This window comes from Mustelus asterias, chromosome 9 (assembly GCF_964213995.1).
Source record: "Mustelus asterias chromosome 9, sMusAst1.hap1.1, whole genome shotgun sequence".
Lineage (NCBI taxonomy): Eukaryota > Metazoa > Chordata > Chondrichthyes > Carcharhiniformes > Triakidae > Mustelus > Mustelus asterias.
The window spans coordinates 6,908,120-6,923,979 of record NC_135809.1 but is presented as its reverse complement, the minus strand read 5'-3'; the positions used below and the strand labels follow the sequence as shown (position 1 = coordinate 6,923,979).

At 48.2% G+C, this 15,860-nt stretch overlaps 1 protein-coding gene across 1 annotated transcript in view; it reads right to left on the bottom strand.

Annotated features, from left to right (window-relative positions):
- The window catches only part of btbd11b (BTB (POZ) domain containing 11b), a 135,029-nt gene that overhangs the window by 13,159 nt on the left and 106,010 nt on the right, over positions 1 to 15,860 (bottom strand). The window contains exons 4-10 of the mRNA XM_078219592.1: positions 14,940 to 15,092; positions 12,312 to 12,477; positions 9,628 to 9,717; positions 7,180 to 7,281; positions 6,452 to 6,545; positions 1,108 to 1,243; positions 689 to 906 (exon numbers count right to left, since the gene is read on the bottom strand). Of these exons, the coding sequence (XP_078075718.1) occupies positions 689 to 906; positions 1,108 to 1,243; positions 6,452 to 6,545; positions 7,180 to 7,281; positions 9,628 to 9,717; positions 12,312 to 12,477; positions 14,940 to 15,092 (959 nt within the window). The remainder of the gene's footprint in view (positions 1 to 688; positions 907 to 1,107; positions 1,244 to 6,451; positions 6,546 to 7,179; positions 7,282 to 9,627; positions 9,718 to 12,311; positions 12,478 to 14,939; positions 15,093 to 15,860) is intronic.

Sequence of the window (15,860 nt, the reverse complement as noted above, 5' to 3'; positions counted from 1 at the left end):
CCTCATTGAATGTTTTTAAGGCAAGGATAGATAAATTTTTGAACAGTGAAGGAATTAAGGGTTATGGTGAGCGGGCCAGTAAGTGGAGCTGAGTCCACAAAAAGATCAGCCATGATCTTACTGAATGGCAGAGCAGACTCGAGGGACCGGATGGCCTCCTCCTGCTCCTAGTTCCTATGAGAGAGAAAGACACCCACACAGGCAGACTGAGACAGCGCATGAGAGAGGGAAAGAATGAAGGATACAGAGTGAGAGAGAGAGAGAAAGGAGAGGGAGAGAGAAAGAGAGACACCCACACTGGCAGACTGAGACAGCGCGAGAGAGAGAAAGAAAGAAGGATACAGAATGATAGACAGAGAGAAAGAAGGATAGAGAGAGAGAGAAAGAAGGATAGAGAGTGAGAGACAGAGAGAAAGAGAGACACTCACACAGTTAGACTGAGAGCGCACAAGAGCGAGGGAAAGAAGGATACAGAGTGAGAGACAGAGAGAGAAAGAAGGATAGAGAGAGAGAAAGAAGGATAGAGAGTGAGAGAGAGAAAGAGAGACACCCGCACAGGCAGACTGAGTGCAAAAGAGAGAGAAAGAAAGAAGGATACAGAATGAGAGAGAGAGAGAGACACACAGAAGAGGGAGAGAGGAACAGACAAGGGGCAGAGCGGGAGGGAGACACACACACACACACTAACCAAAGCCTCTGATGTCCATGGTGATATCCACATATCCGTGTTCTGAGCTGTGATAAATGGCTTCCCTCAGGACGTTCAGCCGGGCCTTGTTGTTGCGATTGGAGCTCGTGGGAGTGGAGGTCCCTGTGGGATCCGTTCCCTCAGCCAGAATCTCCTCCAGCGACAGAACGTTCCTGGTTTCCTTCTCCGAATGTGTCAGCAGCTTCCGAAACACATTCCTAAACAGGCAGAATATGGAAAAAAAATAGATCAGGCTCGAGGGAGAAAGAGAGAGAGATGACGGGGAGAGACCCCACCCACAAACCCCTGAACTATACAACAAGCTGAACCAACCCCAATGGTGACACCCTCAGCCCTGGACTCCACCAAACCCACCTGCTCCCACCCCCCCTCAGTGAGGCGCGGTAACCCCCGGTTACCTGTGTCCGTGTGCAGCAGCCTGGCTGTATGCGCTCATGTCGCCGTGTGGAGTAATGGAGAAACCGTTCCGGCACATTGTCCCAATCATTGGCTCTGCCCCTCGGTCCAGCAGCAAAGTCACCAGCTCAAAATTACCTAGAAACCAGATATCGGAATCGATGAATTTAAGCTGATTCAAAAAATTGTAAACGCTGATTTTAATCCATTCCACCCAGTGTGAATGGGCTAGAATAGGACTCTGTGCACAGACTCTGAGTCGCAGCCTCAGAGTTTGGTGAGTGGTTCAGCGTTGAATTGTATGAGCAGTCTAAAAATAAACACTTTCAAAATGTCATTTAATCCCAAACTGATTTAAACAAAAACATGCAACAGGAAAAAAGGGTCCTGATTGGTAGGCAAGGAGGTTCTGATTGGCCCAGGTGTTGCCTCAGAAGAAACACTGGGGAACTATAGGCTCCCCAAGCACGCAGGTAATTCAAAAATCACACAAACCAGCCTCCCACCCATTGACTCTGTCTCCACTTCCCGCTGCCTCGGAAAAGCAGCCAGCATAATTAAGGACCCCACGCACCCCGGACATTGTCTCTTCCACCTTCCTTCGAGAAAAAGATACAAAAGTCTGAGGTCACGTACCAACTGACTCAAGAACAGCTTCTTCCCTGCTGCTGTCAGACTTTTGAATGGACCTACCTTGCATTAAGTTGATCTTTCTCTAGAAACATAGAAACCCTACAGTGCAGAAGGAGGCCATTCGGCCCATCGAGTCTGCACTGACCACAATCCCACCCAGGCCCTACCCCCACATATTTACCCGCTCATCCCTCTAACCTACGCATCTCAGGACTCTAAGGGGCAATTTTTAACCTGGCCAATCAACCTAACCTGCACATCTTTGGACTGTGGGAGGAAACCGGAGCACCTGGAGGAAACCCACGCAGACACGAGGAGAATGTGCAAACTCCACACAGACAGTGACCCGAGCCGGGAATCGAACCCAGGACCCTGGAGCTGTGAAGCAGCAGTGCTAACCACTGTGCTACCGTGCCGCCCCCTAGCTATGACTGTAACACTACATTCTGCACTCCTTTCCTTCTCTATGAATGGTATGCTTTGTATAGCGCACAAGAAACAATACTTTTCAGTGTATGTAAATACATGTGACAATAATAAATCAAATCAAATCGCAAAAAGGTGCAAAGCTTGGGACATATTATTTTTGTCTGTAAAGAACGGATCCCTGTGTATGCATGTCTATCACTTCCAGCTGCTACGTTACGACTCAACTGACTTTCTCAGTCCAGTGGTATAAATTTTTGAAATTTGGTACTCTTGCATTTGGGGACAGCACGGTGGCACAGTGGTTAGCACCGCTGACTCACAGCTCCAGGGACCCGGGTTCGATTCCCGGCTTGGGTCACTGTCTGTGTGGAGTCTGCACGTTCTCCCCGTGTCTGCGTGGGTTTCCTCCGGGTGCTCCGGTTTCCTCCCACAGTCCCAAAGATGTGCGGGTTAGGTGCATTGGCCGTGCTAAATTGCCCCTTAGTGTTCTGGGATGCATAGGTTAGAGGCATTAGCGGGGTAAATATGTGGCGTTTACGGGAATAGGGCCTAGGGGTTGGTGCAGACTTGATGGGCCGAATGGCCTTCTTCATAGGGTTGCTATGACATTTGTCCTGATGTGTGCAAATTAAAAGTTTTAGCAACGTGCCTGTCTCTTCAGCCAAGGTTGAGTTTTGTATGACTGGGTAACTCTTCAAATAAACACCAGGAACACAGGATTTGCCTTTCCACGATTTGTACTTCAAGCTTTCTGAATGTACAGAGGCCTTTGAAGAGTAGACTTTCTGCGTTGGCTCTGTCCGGAATCTCTGTCAGACGGACTGGGATGTGTTCGCGGATGAGGAATTGATGATAAAGGTTAAACTGGCCGTGCAGTTTTGATGTGTGCAGAGGATTCACTCAGATCATTTACATCCCACCGTCATCAAGCCCCATATCCCTTTACTGCTCTCCAATCAAAAACCTGCTTCTCTCTGGAAGCATTCCAACAATGTGCTCGCTGCATTCACAGTCAATCTGATGTCAGAACAAACAGCTCAGTTCAAAATAATTATTCCGTCTTATCCGTTCGCGGGATGTGTGTGTCGCTGGCTGGGACAGCATTTGTTGCCCTTGAGAAGGTAGTGGTGAGCCGCCTTCTTGAAACTGCAGTCCATGTGGTGTAGGTACACCCACATTGCTGTTAGGGAGGATTTGGACCCAGCAAACGTGAACAAGGAACTGCTATATTTCCAAATCATTATTCAACAATAAGGGCGGCACGGTGGCACAGTGGGTTAGCACTGCTACCTCACAGCGCCAGGGACCTGGGTTCGATTCCCGGCTTGGGTCAGTGTCTGTGCGGAGTCTGCACGTTCTCCCCGTGTCTGCGTGGGTTTCGTCTGGGTGCTCTGGTTTCCCCCCACAATCCAAAAATCTGTGAGTTAGGTTGATTGGCCATGCTAAATTAACCCTAGTGTCAGGGAATTAGCAGGGTAAATATGATGGGTTACGGGAATAGGGAGGGCCTGGGGGGGGATTGTGGTTGGTGCAGACTCAATGGGCTGAATGGCCTCGTTCTACACTGTAGGGATTCTGGGATTCTACTCTCCTTTCAAATTTTAAAATGCAGAAACCACTCCCCCAAAAGGCAAGTGGGGCAACATTAACATGCTAACGGCGCAGCTTGATGACATCATCAGTGCAGTACCTTAGATTCAACAGAGAGTGAGAGGAAGTTCCAGAACGCAGGATTGCAGCTGTCAGCTCTCCTAGGTAACTGGCACTGCTTGTGGGCCAGGAGAAGCAGGAGTGCTCTTCCTAGCCCCTCAATAAAGCAGTCAGGCTGCATCACAATCCCAATTTCTCCCCAGCACCCAGCCTACCAGTTGTGGCTCGGAACTGATTCTCGCTTGCCAGTGTCTGGGGACTGATCCCACTGACTTAGGCCGGGACCTGCCGCTGCTCGTTCTTCCATTCTCTTGGAAGGTGCTGTAGAAGCAGCTTTGGTGAGTTGCTGCTGTGCATCATGCAGATGGTACCCTCTGCTGGCACCTTGAAGAGGGTGGATGTCTAAGTTCAGCTGTTAAGCCAGGAATTGGGTCTCTCAAACTCTGCGATATAATACTCTGAACTTGAATCTTGCTGAAAAGAGAGACATGCTGATGAAGCTTTACAACTTGCACTCATCAGGACAAAAAGAAGAATATCAAATTTCAAATTATCACAATTCATACAACAGGAGAATAGGATACTGATTGGTTTGGCTGAGATGTTGCCATGGAGAAAGCAACTATAGGCTTCTGAAGCTCCTGGGTAATTCAAAAAGGCACAAGACTTGGACATATTCCTTTAGTGTGCAGAGAATGGGACCCTTTGTATGTCACTGTGAGCAAGTATAAATGAGTTTGACTGATTATCTGATTATTGTTAGTGTAGCTGTGAGCACACTCAGCATTGTTCAGCCAGTGCTGCGCACTTACGGATTCACATACAACAGCAGACATTCTGCAGACAGTGGAACATTCTCTGAACTCCAGGAATCAAATTCTCTCCCAAACCTTTGCAATACGATTAACTCTGTGATAAAATCTGTGGGATTTCATCATAAACACAAGCATGATTTGAGTTTTGGAGGAACTCACTGTTGATGGATCACCCAGAACAAAGAACAAAGAAAATTACAGCACAGGAACAGGCCCTTCGGCCCTCCAAGCCTGCACCGACCATGCTGCCCGACTTAACTAAAACCCCCTACCCTTCCGGGGACCATATCCCTCTATTCCCATCCTATTCATGTACTTGTCAAGACGCCCCTTAAAAGTCACTACCGTATCCGCTTCCACTACCTCCCCCGGCAACAAGTTCCAGGCACCCACCACTCTCTGTGTAAAAAATCTGCCTCGTACATCTCTTTTAAACCTATGCCCCCTAGTAATTGACTCTTCCACCCTGGGAAAAGCTTCTGACTATCCACTCTGTCCATGCCCCTCATAATCCTGTAGACTTCTATCAGGTCTCCCCTCAACCTCCGTCGCTCCAGTGAGAATAAACCAAATTTCTCCAACCTCTCCTCATAGTTAATGCCCTCCCTACCAGGCAACTTCCTGGTGAATCTTTTCTGTACCCTCTCCAAAGCCTCCACATCCTTCTGGTAGTGTGGCGACCAGAATTGAACACTATATTCCAAGTGCGGCCTAACTAAGGTTCTATAAAGCTGCAACATGACTTGTCAATTTTTAAACTCAATACCCCGGCCGATGAAGGCAAGCATGCCGTATGCCTTCTTGACTACCTTCTCCACCTGCATTGCCACTTTCAGTGACCTGTGTACCTGTACACCCAGATCCCTTTGCCTACCAATACTCTTAAGGGTTCTGCCATTTACTGTATATTTCCTATCTGTATTAGATCTTCCAAAATGCATTACCTCACATTTGTCCGGATTAAATTCCATCTGCCATCTCTCCGCCCAAGTCTCCAACTGATCTATATCCTGCTGTATCCTCTGATGGTCCTCATTGCTATCTGCAAATCCACCAACCTTTGTGTCGTCCGCAAACTTACTAATCAAACCAGTTACATCTTCCTGCAAATCATTTATATATATTACAAACAGCAAAGGTCCCAGCACTGACCCTTGAGGAACACCACTTGTCACAGCCCTCCATTCAGAAACGCACCCTTCCACTGCTACCCTCTGTCTTCTTTGACCGAGCCAGTTTGCCAGCTCACCTCTGATCCCATGCGACTTCACCTTCTGCACCAGTCAGCCATGAGCTTCATATGGTTCATATGAAGCAATTTTTAAAAGCGGTATCTCGGCCTTTTGGCTAAGATGCAAATGAGATCAAGCCTTGGTGGAGGAATTCTCTGCCTACTCCAATCAGCTTGGCTCATGTAGATCAGGCCCAAGACAGAGTAGAGGATTGCATACCCTGTCTTGTCAGCCTGAGTCGGAACTGTCTCAACTTGTTGAGACTCTGAATTAGACTTGATTTGATTGAATTGGAAAAGTATAAAAAAAGTCTTACTGAAGTCCACATAGACGACATTCACTGCCCGACCCTCATCAATCATCTTCGTCACTTCCTCGAAAAACTCGATCACGTTTGTGAGACACGACCTCCCCTTCACAAAACCATGTTGCCTCTCACTAATACGTCCACTTATTTCCAAGTGGGAATAAATCCTGTCTCAAAGAATCCTCTCCAATAATTTCCCTACCACTGATGTAAGGCTCACCGGCCTGTAATTACCTGGATTATTCTTGCTACCCTTCTTAAACAAAGGAACAACACTCACCAGCTGCAGCTGCCAGCTGTAAGGGTGTCTCAGAGTAATTCTCACCACCTTGTCCAACAGAGCCTTCCACATTCGCTCTGGCATCGAGCAGCAACTGTACACAAGAGGAGAATATTGTTAGCCGGACATAACTCAGGATTGGGGGGACTGGATGGGGGTGGCTTATCAACTGCTCGGTACTTACGCATCCTTTCACCTGCGGGAAACAGAAAGCGAGTAAAGCTTTCAGCCATTGTGTCAGTATTCCAACACCCCGCAATGTTCTGGAAGTTATTCCATCAGTAACTGCATAAACTCCCAGGGCATGGTGGGGGGAGAAAAAGGTACCAGGAAAGGGTCAGGCACAGGGGGAGGGGCTCAGGGATAGGGAGGGGCTCAGAGATGAGGAGGGGGTTGGGGACAGGGAGGGGCTCAGGGGGTGGGACTCCGGGATGGGGGAGGGTCTCAGATACAAGGGCTGGGCTCCAGAACGGGGAGGGGGTTGAGAGTGGGGGAGGGGCTCCAGGACGGGAAGGGGCTATGGAATGAGGGAGGGGCTATGGCACAGGGGAGGGGCTCAGGGATGGGGAGGGTGTCGGAGGTTGGGTTTGAGAGGCTGTGGGGACAAGACACAATCTTGGGGCTGGGGGTTTATCTCTGGTGGTGACAGGGGATTTCGTTACTGATCAGCGATTGCCTCATGCAGTTTAGAGACCAAGACATTGCATTGACGAAGCGCCCGGAATTACCTGGACTGCTGCTATGTGTCCATGTAGCACGGCCAGCGTCAGGGCAGTCCAGTGCCGTGTCTCCGCGGGGATGGATGGGTATTTGTGTGATGGGCTGGGGACCTGAGGGACACAAAACGGGCTGTCAGTCAGTCAGAGGTTACACCAATCACTCCATCGCATGCACAAAACAGCAGGAATCCCAAAGGCTCGGATTTTAACTCTCAGTGTGTGAGGCCATGAAGACAACAGGCTCCCGTCATAGACGTCCCTGACTTTATTTCACAACCCGACATGGGAGAGAGGTTCAGGAGCTCTGCAGAGCAGAAGAAAGGATGAACTTCCATTGCACATCCTCAGTACCCTCATCAATCAATAGCTTTGGAGGTGTATTTGTGGTCGGTGCAGACTCGATGGGCCGAATGGCCTCCTTCTGCACTGTAGGGTTTCTATGATTTCTATGATTTCTATTGTCAAATGTTACCTGCCGCACAGTGACAGCACAACTTTCAAAAGGCAATCGGATGAACTTTGGCAAAAAAGAAGTTGAGCTAATTGAATAGTTCTTTCTGACATTATATTCTGGGTAGTCAGCAGCTTTTTCCCAGGGTGGAAGAGTCAATTGCTAGGGGGCATAGGTTTAAGGTGCGAGGGGCAAAGTTTAAAGGAGATGTATGAGGCAAGTTTATTTACACAGAGGAGGGTGGGTGTCTGGAACACGCTGCGGATACGATAGTGATTATTAAGAGGTGTCTGGACAAATACATGAATAGGATGAGAATAGAGGGATATGGTCCCCGGAAGGGTAGGGGGTTTTAGTTAAGTCGGGCAGCATGGTCGGTGCAGGCTTGGAGGGCCGAAGGGCCGGTTCCTGAGCTGTCATTTTGCTTGTTCTTTATAACAACAGTGACTACACTTCAAAAATCCTTCACTGCCCACACAGTGCTTCAGGACATCCCATTGGTCGGGAAAGGTGCTGTATAAATGAGAGGCTTGCTTTCTTCAAGAACCAGCATGGTGGGCTGAATGGCCTCCATCTTACACTGCAATGTTCCATAGCAGCCAGATTGCACACGGGCTGACCGGGGGGCACACACGGGCTGACCGGGGGGCACACACGGGCTGACCGGGGGGCACACACGGGCTGACCGGGGGGCACACACGGGCTGACCGGGGGGCACACACGGGCTGACCGGGGGGCACACACGGGCTGACCGGGGGGCACACACGGGCTGACCGGGGGGCACACACGGGCTGACCGGGGGGCACACACGGGCTGACCGGGGGGCACACACGGGCTGACCGGGGGGCACACACGGGCTGACCGGGGGGCACACACGGGCTGACCGGGGACACAATAACTGTGTGTAAAATCGCTACAAGTGACAGAACACATCTTCAATAATACAGCAGATCCGAGGGAAAGGCTGAATCTGACTATCAGAACCTCGAATAATAACGTCAATTAATCAATCCCGATGTTTGGCCCAGCACATGCCAATTATTAGGGCTTCTCGGCAGGTCACTGACCCGGTGTTTGAGAAGCATTTCTGAAATTTGGAGCAGTTTCTTTCTTTATGATTCTGACATATGAAGAGAGACTGGATCCTGGGCCTGTACCCTCTGGAATTTAGGAGAGTGAGAGGGGATTTCATAGAAATATATAAATCCTGATGGGACTGGACAGGCTAGATGCGGGAAGAATGTTCCTGATGTTGGGGAAGTCCAGAATTAGGGGGCACGGCCTAAGAATAAGTGGTAAGCCATTCAGGATTGAGATGAGGAAGAACTTCTTCACTCAAAGAGTTGTGAACCTGTGGAATTCTCTACCACAGAAAGCTGTTGGGGCCAGCTCGTTAGATATGTTCAAGAGGGAGCTGGACTTGGCCCTTGTGACTAAAGTGATCAAGGGATATGGAGAGAAAGTGGGAGACTGAAAGCGCACGATCAGCTATAATCATATTGAATGGTGGAGCAGGCTTGAGGGGCCGAATGGCCTCCTCCTGCACCTGTTGTGTCTATATCTATGCTAAGGAATTACCAACCAATCAGCAACCTTCATTTACATGGACCCTTCTGTTTTGTCAAACTTCCCAATGTGCTTGAGAGCACATTAACAACACGTGGGCAGTATTGCGGGGAGGGGCTGCATTGTTGGGGGGACTGTTTATTTCGGATGAGATGTCAAACCAGGGCCCCCGTGCTTTCCCTCCCAGGTGAATGTGAAAGATTTCAGTGTTGTTGTGTCTCAGGGCAGGGTCGTTCCTGGCCTGTTTTTATTCCTCAGTCAACATTGCAACAACGGGTTATTTTATTCTCACGCTGCTGTGTGTGGGAGCTTGCTGTGCAAGTGTTACCCCCATTACAACAACAACTGCACTTCAAAGATTACTCATTGGCTATAACGAGACATACGGCAGTCAGGAAAGGCGCCATATAAATGCAAGTCGCGTCACTTGTTCTCATTACCTCACAGTTGACATCTGCTCCAGCATCCAGCAACATCTGGACCATGGCCTCATCTCCTCTGGCACAGGCATACATCAGCGGACTCAGACCCTGTGTATTAAACACTCATTTACAGATGGTGCAACAGTCAGCTTTACAATAACCTTTCACACAAACCGAATGCTGAAACACCCATCAACTCCCTCACGTTATCTGCTGTTAAAAGCTCTCAAACAACTGGAACCCGTAATTGGCGAGTTTCAAACTTCCAACCCAAGAGAGTTATTGTTAAAGATTCCAGCAGCAAAAACGGGACACAATAGCAACATCTGGAACAATAACCTCACGTTTATCCACATTATACCGCATCTGCCATGCAGATGCCCACTCACTCAGCCTGTCTAAATCACCCTCCTCACAGCTCACCCTCCCGCCCAACTTTGTAACATCTGCAAATTTGGAGTTAATACATTTAGTTCCCTCATCCAGATCATTAATATAGTGAATAGCTGGGGTTCCAGCACTGATGCCTGTGTTACCCCATTAGTCACTGCCTGCCATTTGGAAAAAGACCCACTTACTCCAACTCTTTGTTTCCTGTCTATCAACTGGTTTTCTATCCATCTCGATACATTACCCCTGTCCCTTGTGTTTTAATTTGATTTGATTTATTATTGTCACATGTATTAGCATACAGTGAAAAGTATTGTTTCTTGCGCGCTATACAGACAAAGCATACCGTTCATAGAGAAAGAAAGGAGAGGGTGCAGAATGTAGTGTTACATTTTACCCACTGCAAACCATCACAACAACTTATACCACAGGAGAAAAGGCTTCCGATTGGTTAGCAAGTTGACTCTCATTGCCAAGGTGTTCCGTGGATAAAGCAACAGGGTAGGCTCCCCGAACTTCTGGGTAACTGGAAAAAGGTGCGAGGTTTGGACATATTCCTTCTGTTTGCACAGAACAGTCTGCCGCTGAGTCTGCCGCTTCCAGCAAGCACATTACAAACTCGACTGATTATCTTAAATTGGCTGTAGTTGGTAGCTATTAGAAATAATTTTATATTCTGTGACTCTATGATCATGGCAATCATTCTAAGACGGTGGTGCGTTCCGTACAATCGGAGGTTACACCAGTTCATGGGCTCCCAAGAAACCTGCCCTTTTTGCAATCTTGTGGAGTCCATGAACCATGTCTACGTTGAATGTCATAGGCTGCACTCCTTAGTTACCTTAAAAACCTTTTAAGAACATAACAACATAAGAACTAGGAGCAGGAGAAGGCCATCTGGCCCCTCGAGCCTGCTCTGCCATTCAATAAGATCATGGCTGATCTTTTCGTGGACTCAGGTCCACTTACCCGCCCGCTCACCATAACCCTTAATTCCTTTACTGTTCAAAAACGTATCTATCCTCGCCTTAAAAACATTCAACGAGGTAGCCTCAACGGCTTCACTGGGCAGGGAATTCTACAGATTCACAACCCTTTATGTGAAGAAGTTCCTCCTCAACTCAGTCCTAAATCTGCTTCCCCTTATTTTGAGGCTATGCCCCCTAGTTCTAGTTTCACCCACCAGTGGGAACAACTTCCCTGCTTCTATCTTACCTATTCCCTTCATAATCTTAGATGTTTCTATAAGATCTCCCCTCATTCTTCTGAATTCCAATGAGTATAGCCCCAGTCTACTCAGTCTCTCCTCATAAGCCAACCCTCTCAACTCCGGAATCAACCTAGTGAATCTCCTCTGCACCCCCTCCAGTGCCAGTATATCCTTTCTCAAGTAAGGAGACCAAAACTGTACACAGTACTCCAGGTGTGGCCTCACCAGCACCTTATACAGCTGCAACATAACCTCACTGTTTTTAAACTCCATCCCTCTAGCAATGAAGGACAAAATTTGCTGATGTTTTGTTTGCACTTCAAACCCACGCTCCTGATCTACGGACACCCGGTGCAGAGGGGAAGGCTGAGGAGCTCCTCGTGAACCTGCTCCTGGGTCTGGCTAAACTTGTCATAAACAGGTCCAGGCAGGGGGCGACCAAGGGGATTCTCCTTCCTGATTGCCTGCCCCTCTACTGCGGTTACATTCGTGGCTAGGTGTCCCTGAAGAGAGAGCAAGCGGTGTCCGAGGGCACTGTTGAAGCCTTCCGTGCCCGCTGGGCACCGCAGGGGCTGGGGTGCATTATCAACCCCTTTAATCACATTTTAGTTTGATATTTTAATTTTCCTTTCTACTTTGTCTTTTGTTTCGGACGGTTCCCTTCTATTTGGGGGGCTGTCCCTTTTGATTTATCCCTCAGTTAATTTGATTTAGTTTTATTGTTCTGCCAGAAAGACTGGCAATCATTCTGAGTGAACATTGTAAACAGAGCTAATTCACTGGATTAATGAAAGACACTTTCAAGGGATATGAATAATGACAGTCAGAGATGCAAGTCACAGCAACCTAGGGGCCAATTATATTTATCAACCAGTGGTTCAAACAGCTTCTAATGAACAATAGCTAATCTCGGATAGAAAATGCTGGAAAATCTCAGCAGGTTTGACAGCATCTGTGGAGAGAGAATAGAGCCAACGTTTCGAGTCTGGATGACCCTCGAGGTTTTCCAGCATTTTCTGTTTCAGATCCCAGCATCCGCAGCACACTCTGTTTTTACAATAACTAACCTCTGCTCTGACACGCTGCAGCTCACAGTGCTTACCTGCTCACTTCTGGTGTTGATGCCGTCAGGTCCCAGGAGGTTAATGGCCTGATTGACCAGGTCGGTCCTGCCACAGTTTAACATGCGGAATCCCAGTCCCTGGCGAAACTTGCCCTCAGTCGCTGCTGCATCCAGCTTTAGAGAGGCACAGAAGCAGTCATCGGCTCTGTGAGAGACAAAGAAGCCAATTCATGAGGGGAACGGTAACGCCAGCTTTGTAATATCGGACCAGGAACCCAGAGGTCATCTGTTCAAGTCCCACTAAAGCACATTGTGAAGTTTAGTGCAATAATTCCAGTAATTTGGGAGTTGGTTGTAGAAACACCCACAAAATCCCTCCCCATCTGGCGTGTGTGTGACTCTCACTGCCCTTAGGAACAGCAATAACTACAATCGTAGCAGCTTCCACCATATCCCAAATACTCCATTGACAAGAATATCTGTTTTCTTTCCTTCTTTTCTGTTGCCTCTGTCCCTTCTGCCTCTGTGTGTCTGTTTTTCCTTTAAATCTTTCTCTCCATTTTCTCACTCCACCCTTCTGGTCTGAATTCACTCTCTTCTGTCTCCTTCCCTGCTTCTCCCTCATGCTTGCTCCCCAATTCCCTCTGTGTTCAGTGGAACCCTCTTCCCACTGCCTTGCTTTCTTTGATCTCTCTGTTTATACTCAGCGGCTGAGCCTCCACAACCCTCTGACGCAGAGAATTCTGAAGGTTCCCCACCCTCTGAGTGAAGAAACTCTTCCTCGTCCCTGACTTAGATGGCCCAATTCTGAGACTATGTCCCCTGATTCTAGACACCCCTACCCCCAGCCAGAGGAAACATCCTTGATGCATCCACCCTCTCGAGCCTGGTAAGAATTCAATGAGATCATCTCTCCTTCCAAATTTTAGAGAGTACAGGCCCAGTCTCCTCAATCTCTCCTCATAGGCAATCCCACCATCCCAGGGATCAGTCTGTTGAACCTTCATTGCACTCTCTCTATGGCAAGTATATCCTTCCTTAGGTAAGGAGATCAAAACTGCACACAATACACCAGGTGTGGTCTCCCCATGGCTCTGTACAACTGCAGCAAGACACCTTCACTCCTGCACTCAAACCCTCTTGTAATAAAGACTAAGGCATCATTTGTCTTTCTAATTGTTTGCTGCAACTCCATGTTAACTTTCAGTGATTCATGAACATGGAGACTCAGGTCCATTTGGACCTGAACACTTCCCAATCTCTCACTATTTAAGAAATACTCTGCGTTTCTGCTTTTCTTACCAAAATGGATTCACATTTTTCACATCATCATAGAAATCATAGAAACCTACAGTGCAGAAAGAGGCCATTCGGCCCATCGAGTCTGCACCGACCACAATCCCACCCAGGCCCTACCGCCATATCCCTACATATTCTACCCACTAATCTCTCTAACCTACGCATCTCAGGACACTAAGGGGCAATTTTAGCATGACCAATCAACCTAACCTGCACATCTTTGGACTGTGGGAGGGAACCGGAGCACCCGGAGGAAACCCACGCAGACACGTGGAGAATGATCAAACTCCACACAGACAGTGACCCAAGCCGGGAATCGAACCCAGGTCCCTGGAGCTGTGAAGCAGCAGTGCTAACCACTGTGCTACCATGCCGCCCTTGTTCTTGCCCATTCAACGCCAGTCTGAATCCCCTTGATGTCTCTTTCCATCTTCCTCACAACTCACATTCCTACTCTGTTTGGTGCCATCAGCAAACTTGGAAATATTACATTTGGTCCACACATCCAAATCACTGGTATAGATTGTGAACATCTGGGATCCAAGCACTGATCACTGTAGTACCTCACCAGTCACAGCCTGCCAATGTGGGAATGACCCATTTATTCCTACTCACTGTTTCTGTCCATTAACCAATCCAATCCATGCCAGTATATTACCCCAATCTCACCCTAATTTTGTTTAATAACCTCTTGTGCAAGACCTTTCGAAAGTCATCTGAAAATCCCAATCCTCTAGTTCCCCCTCATCTATTTTGTTAGTTTCATCCTCAAAAAGCTCCAAAGGTTTTGTCAAAAGTGATTTATCCTTTCAAAGATCCATGTTGACTCTGTCCGATCCCACCATTATTTTCTAAGTTTCCAACAATCAAAACCTTTATTCTAGATTCAAGCTACTTCCTAATTACTGATGTCAGACTAACAGGTCTGTAGTTCTGCAGGGTTAGATTTGGGGCCTTGGGATCAGGATGTTGGGATTGGATCGTTGGGATTGGGGTGTTGGGATCGGGGCGATGGGATTTGATCGTTGGGATTGGGGTGTTGGGATCAGGATGTTGGGATTGGATAATTGGGATTGGGGTGTTGGGATCGGGGCGTTGGGATTGGATCGTTGGGATCGGGGTGTTGGGATCGGAATGTTGGGATCGGAATGTTGGGATTGGGGCACTGGGATTGGACTGTTGGGATGGGGCCATTGGGATTGGGATGTTGGGATTGGAGCATTGAGATTGGAATGTTGGGATCGGGGCATTGGGATTGGGGCACTGGGATTGGACTGTTGGGATTGGGGCATTGGGATGGGGCCGTTGGGATTGGGACGTTAGAATTGGAATGTTGATTGTTAGTTGAGTTTGAAGGTACAGTCATACTTTAACTGGCGAGGTTCACAATCGACTCCAGGAAGCAGGAGCCGGGCAGCTTGTCGAACATCATCGCTGTCAATCGAGAAACTCCTGCGGTGCTCGGCATGGGCCACAGCCACTCGGATCCACTCCATCAACGGTGGCTGTACCAGGAACGGCCTGTAGGTGACAGCACAGCCTTACTGTGTGAAACCTCACTCAAACTTATCACACAAACACTCTGACACAGTCTGACAATCAGACAGCCCACAGTCACATATCCCACAGTGCTCACATCCAATAAAGAACTTTTACAGTGTGGGCAACTACATAGAAAGATCCAACAAATAGTAAATGTGGTGAATGACCAGTTAACCTGATTTTGGGTTAGATGAATGTTGGCCACGAGACAAGAATAACTCCCCGCTCCTCTTCCAATAGTCTCGAGGGCTTTTCACACCCACCTGGGATGGCAGACAGAGCCCTTCTTTCATGACTCACCAGAGAGATGGCACCTCTGGCAGTGTAGCACTCCCTCAGTACTGCACCGCCAGTGTCTGTATGGATTATCTGCTGAAGTCTCTGGAGTGAGACTTTCTAACCTTCTGACTGGGATAGGAGTGGGACTCACCCAGCCGAGATTCTTAGTGAACGGAAAGGCCAATTAACTGACGCAGGTCAGTCGCTCAGAACTGATTTGCCACCTGAGAGGTCTGATCCCTTTCATATTTTCGACACTTTACAAAGTTGGGTGTTTTAATTTGGACCTCAGTCCAAACAAGTTTTAGCTGATGCACGATTCTCAACTTAAACTGAAAACACTAGCATGTATAAGCCACTCAAAACCAAACATTCACAGGCAATATGGGCGGCACGGTGGCACAGTGGGTTAGCACTGCTTCCTCACAGCGCCAGGGAGCTGGTTCCATTCCTGGCTCGGGTCACTGT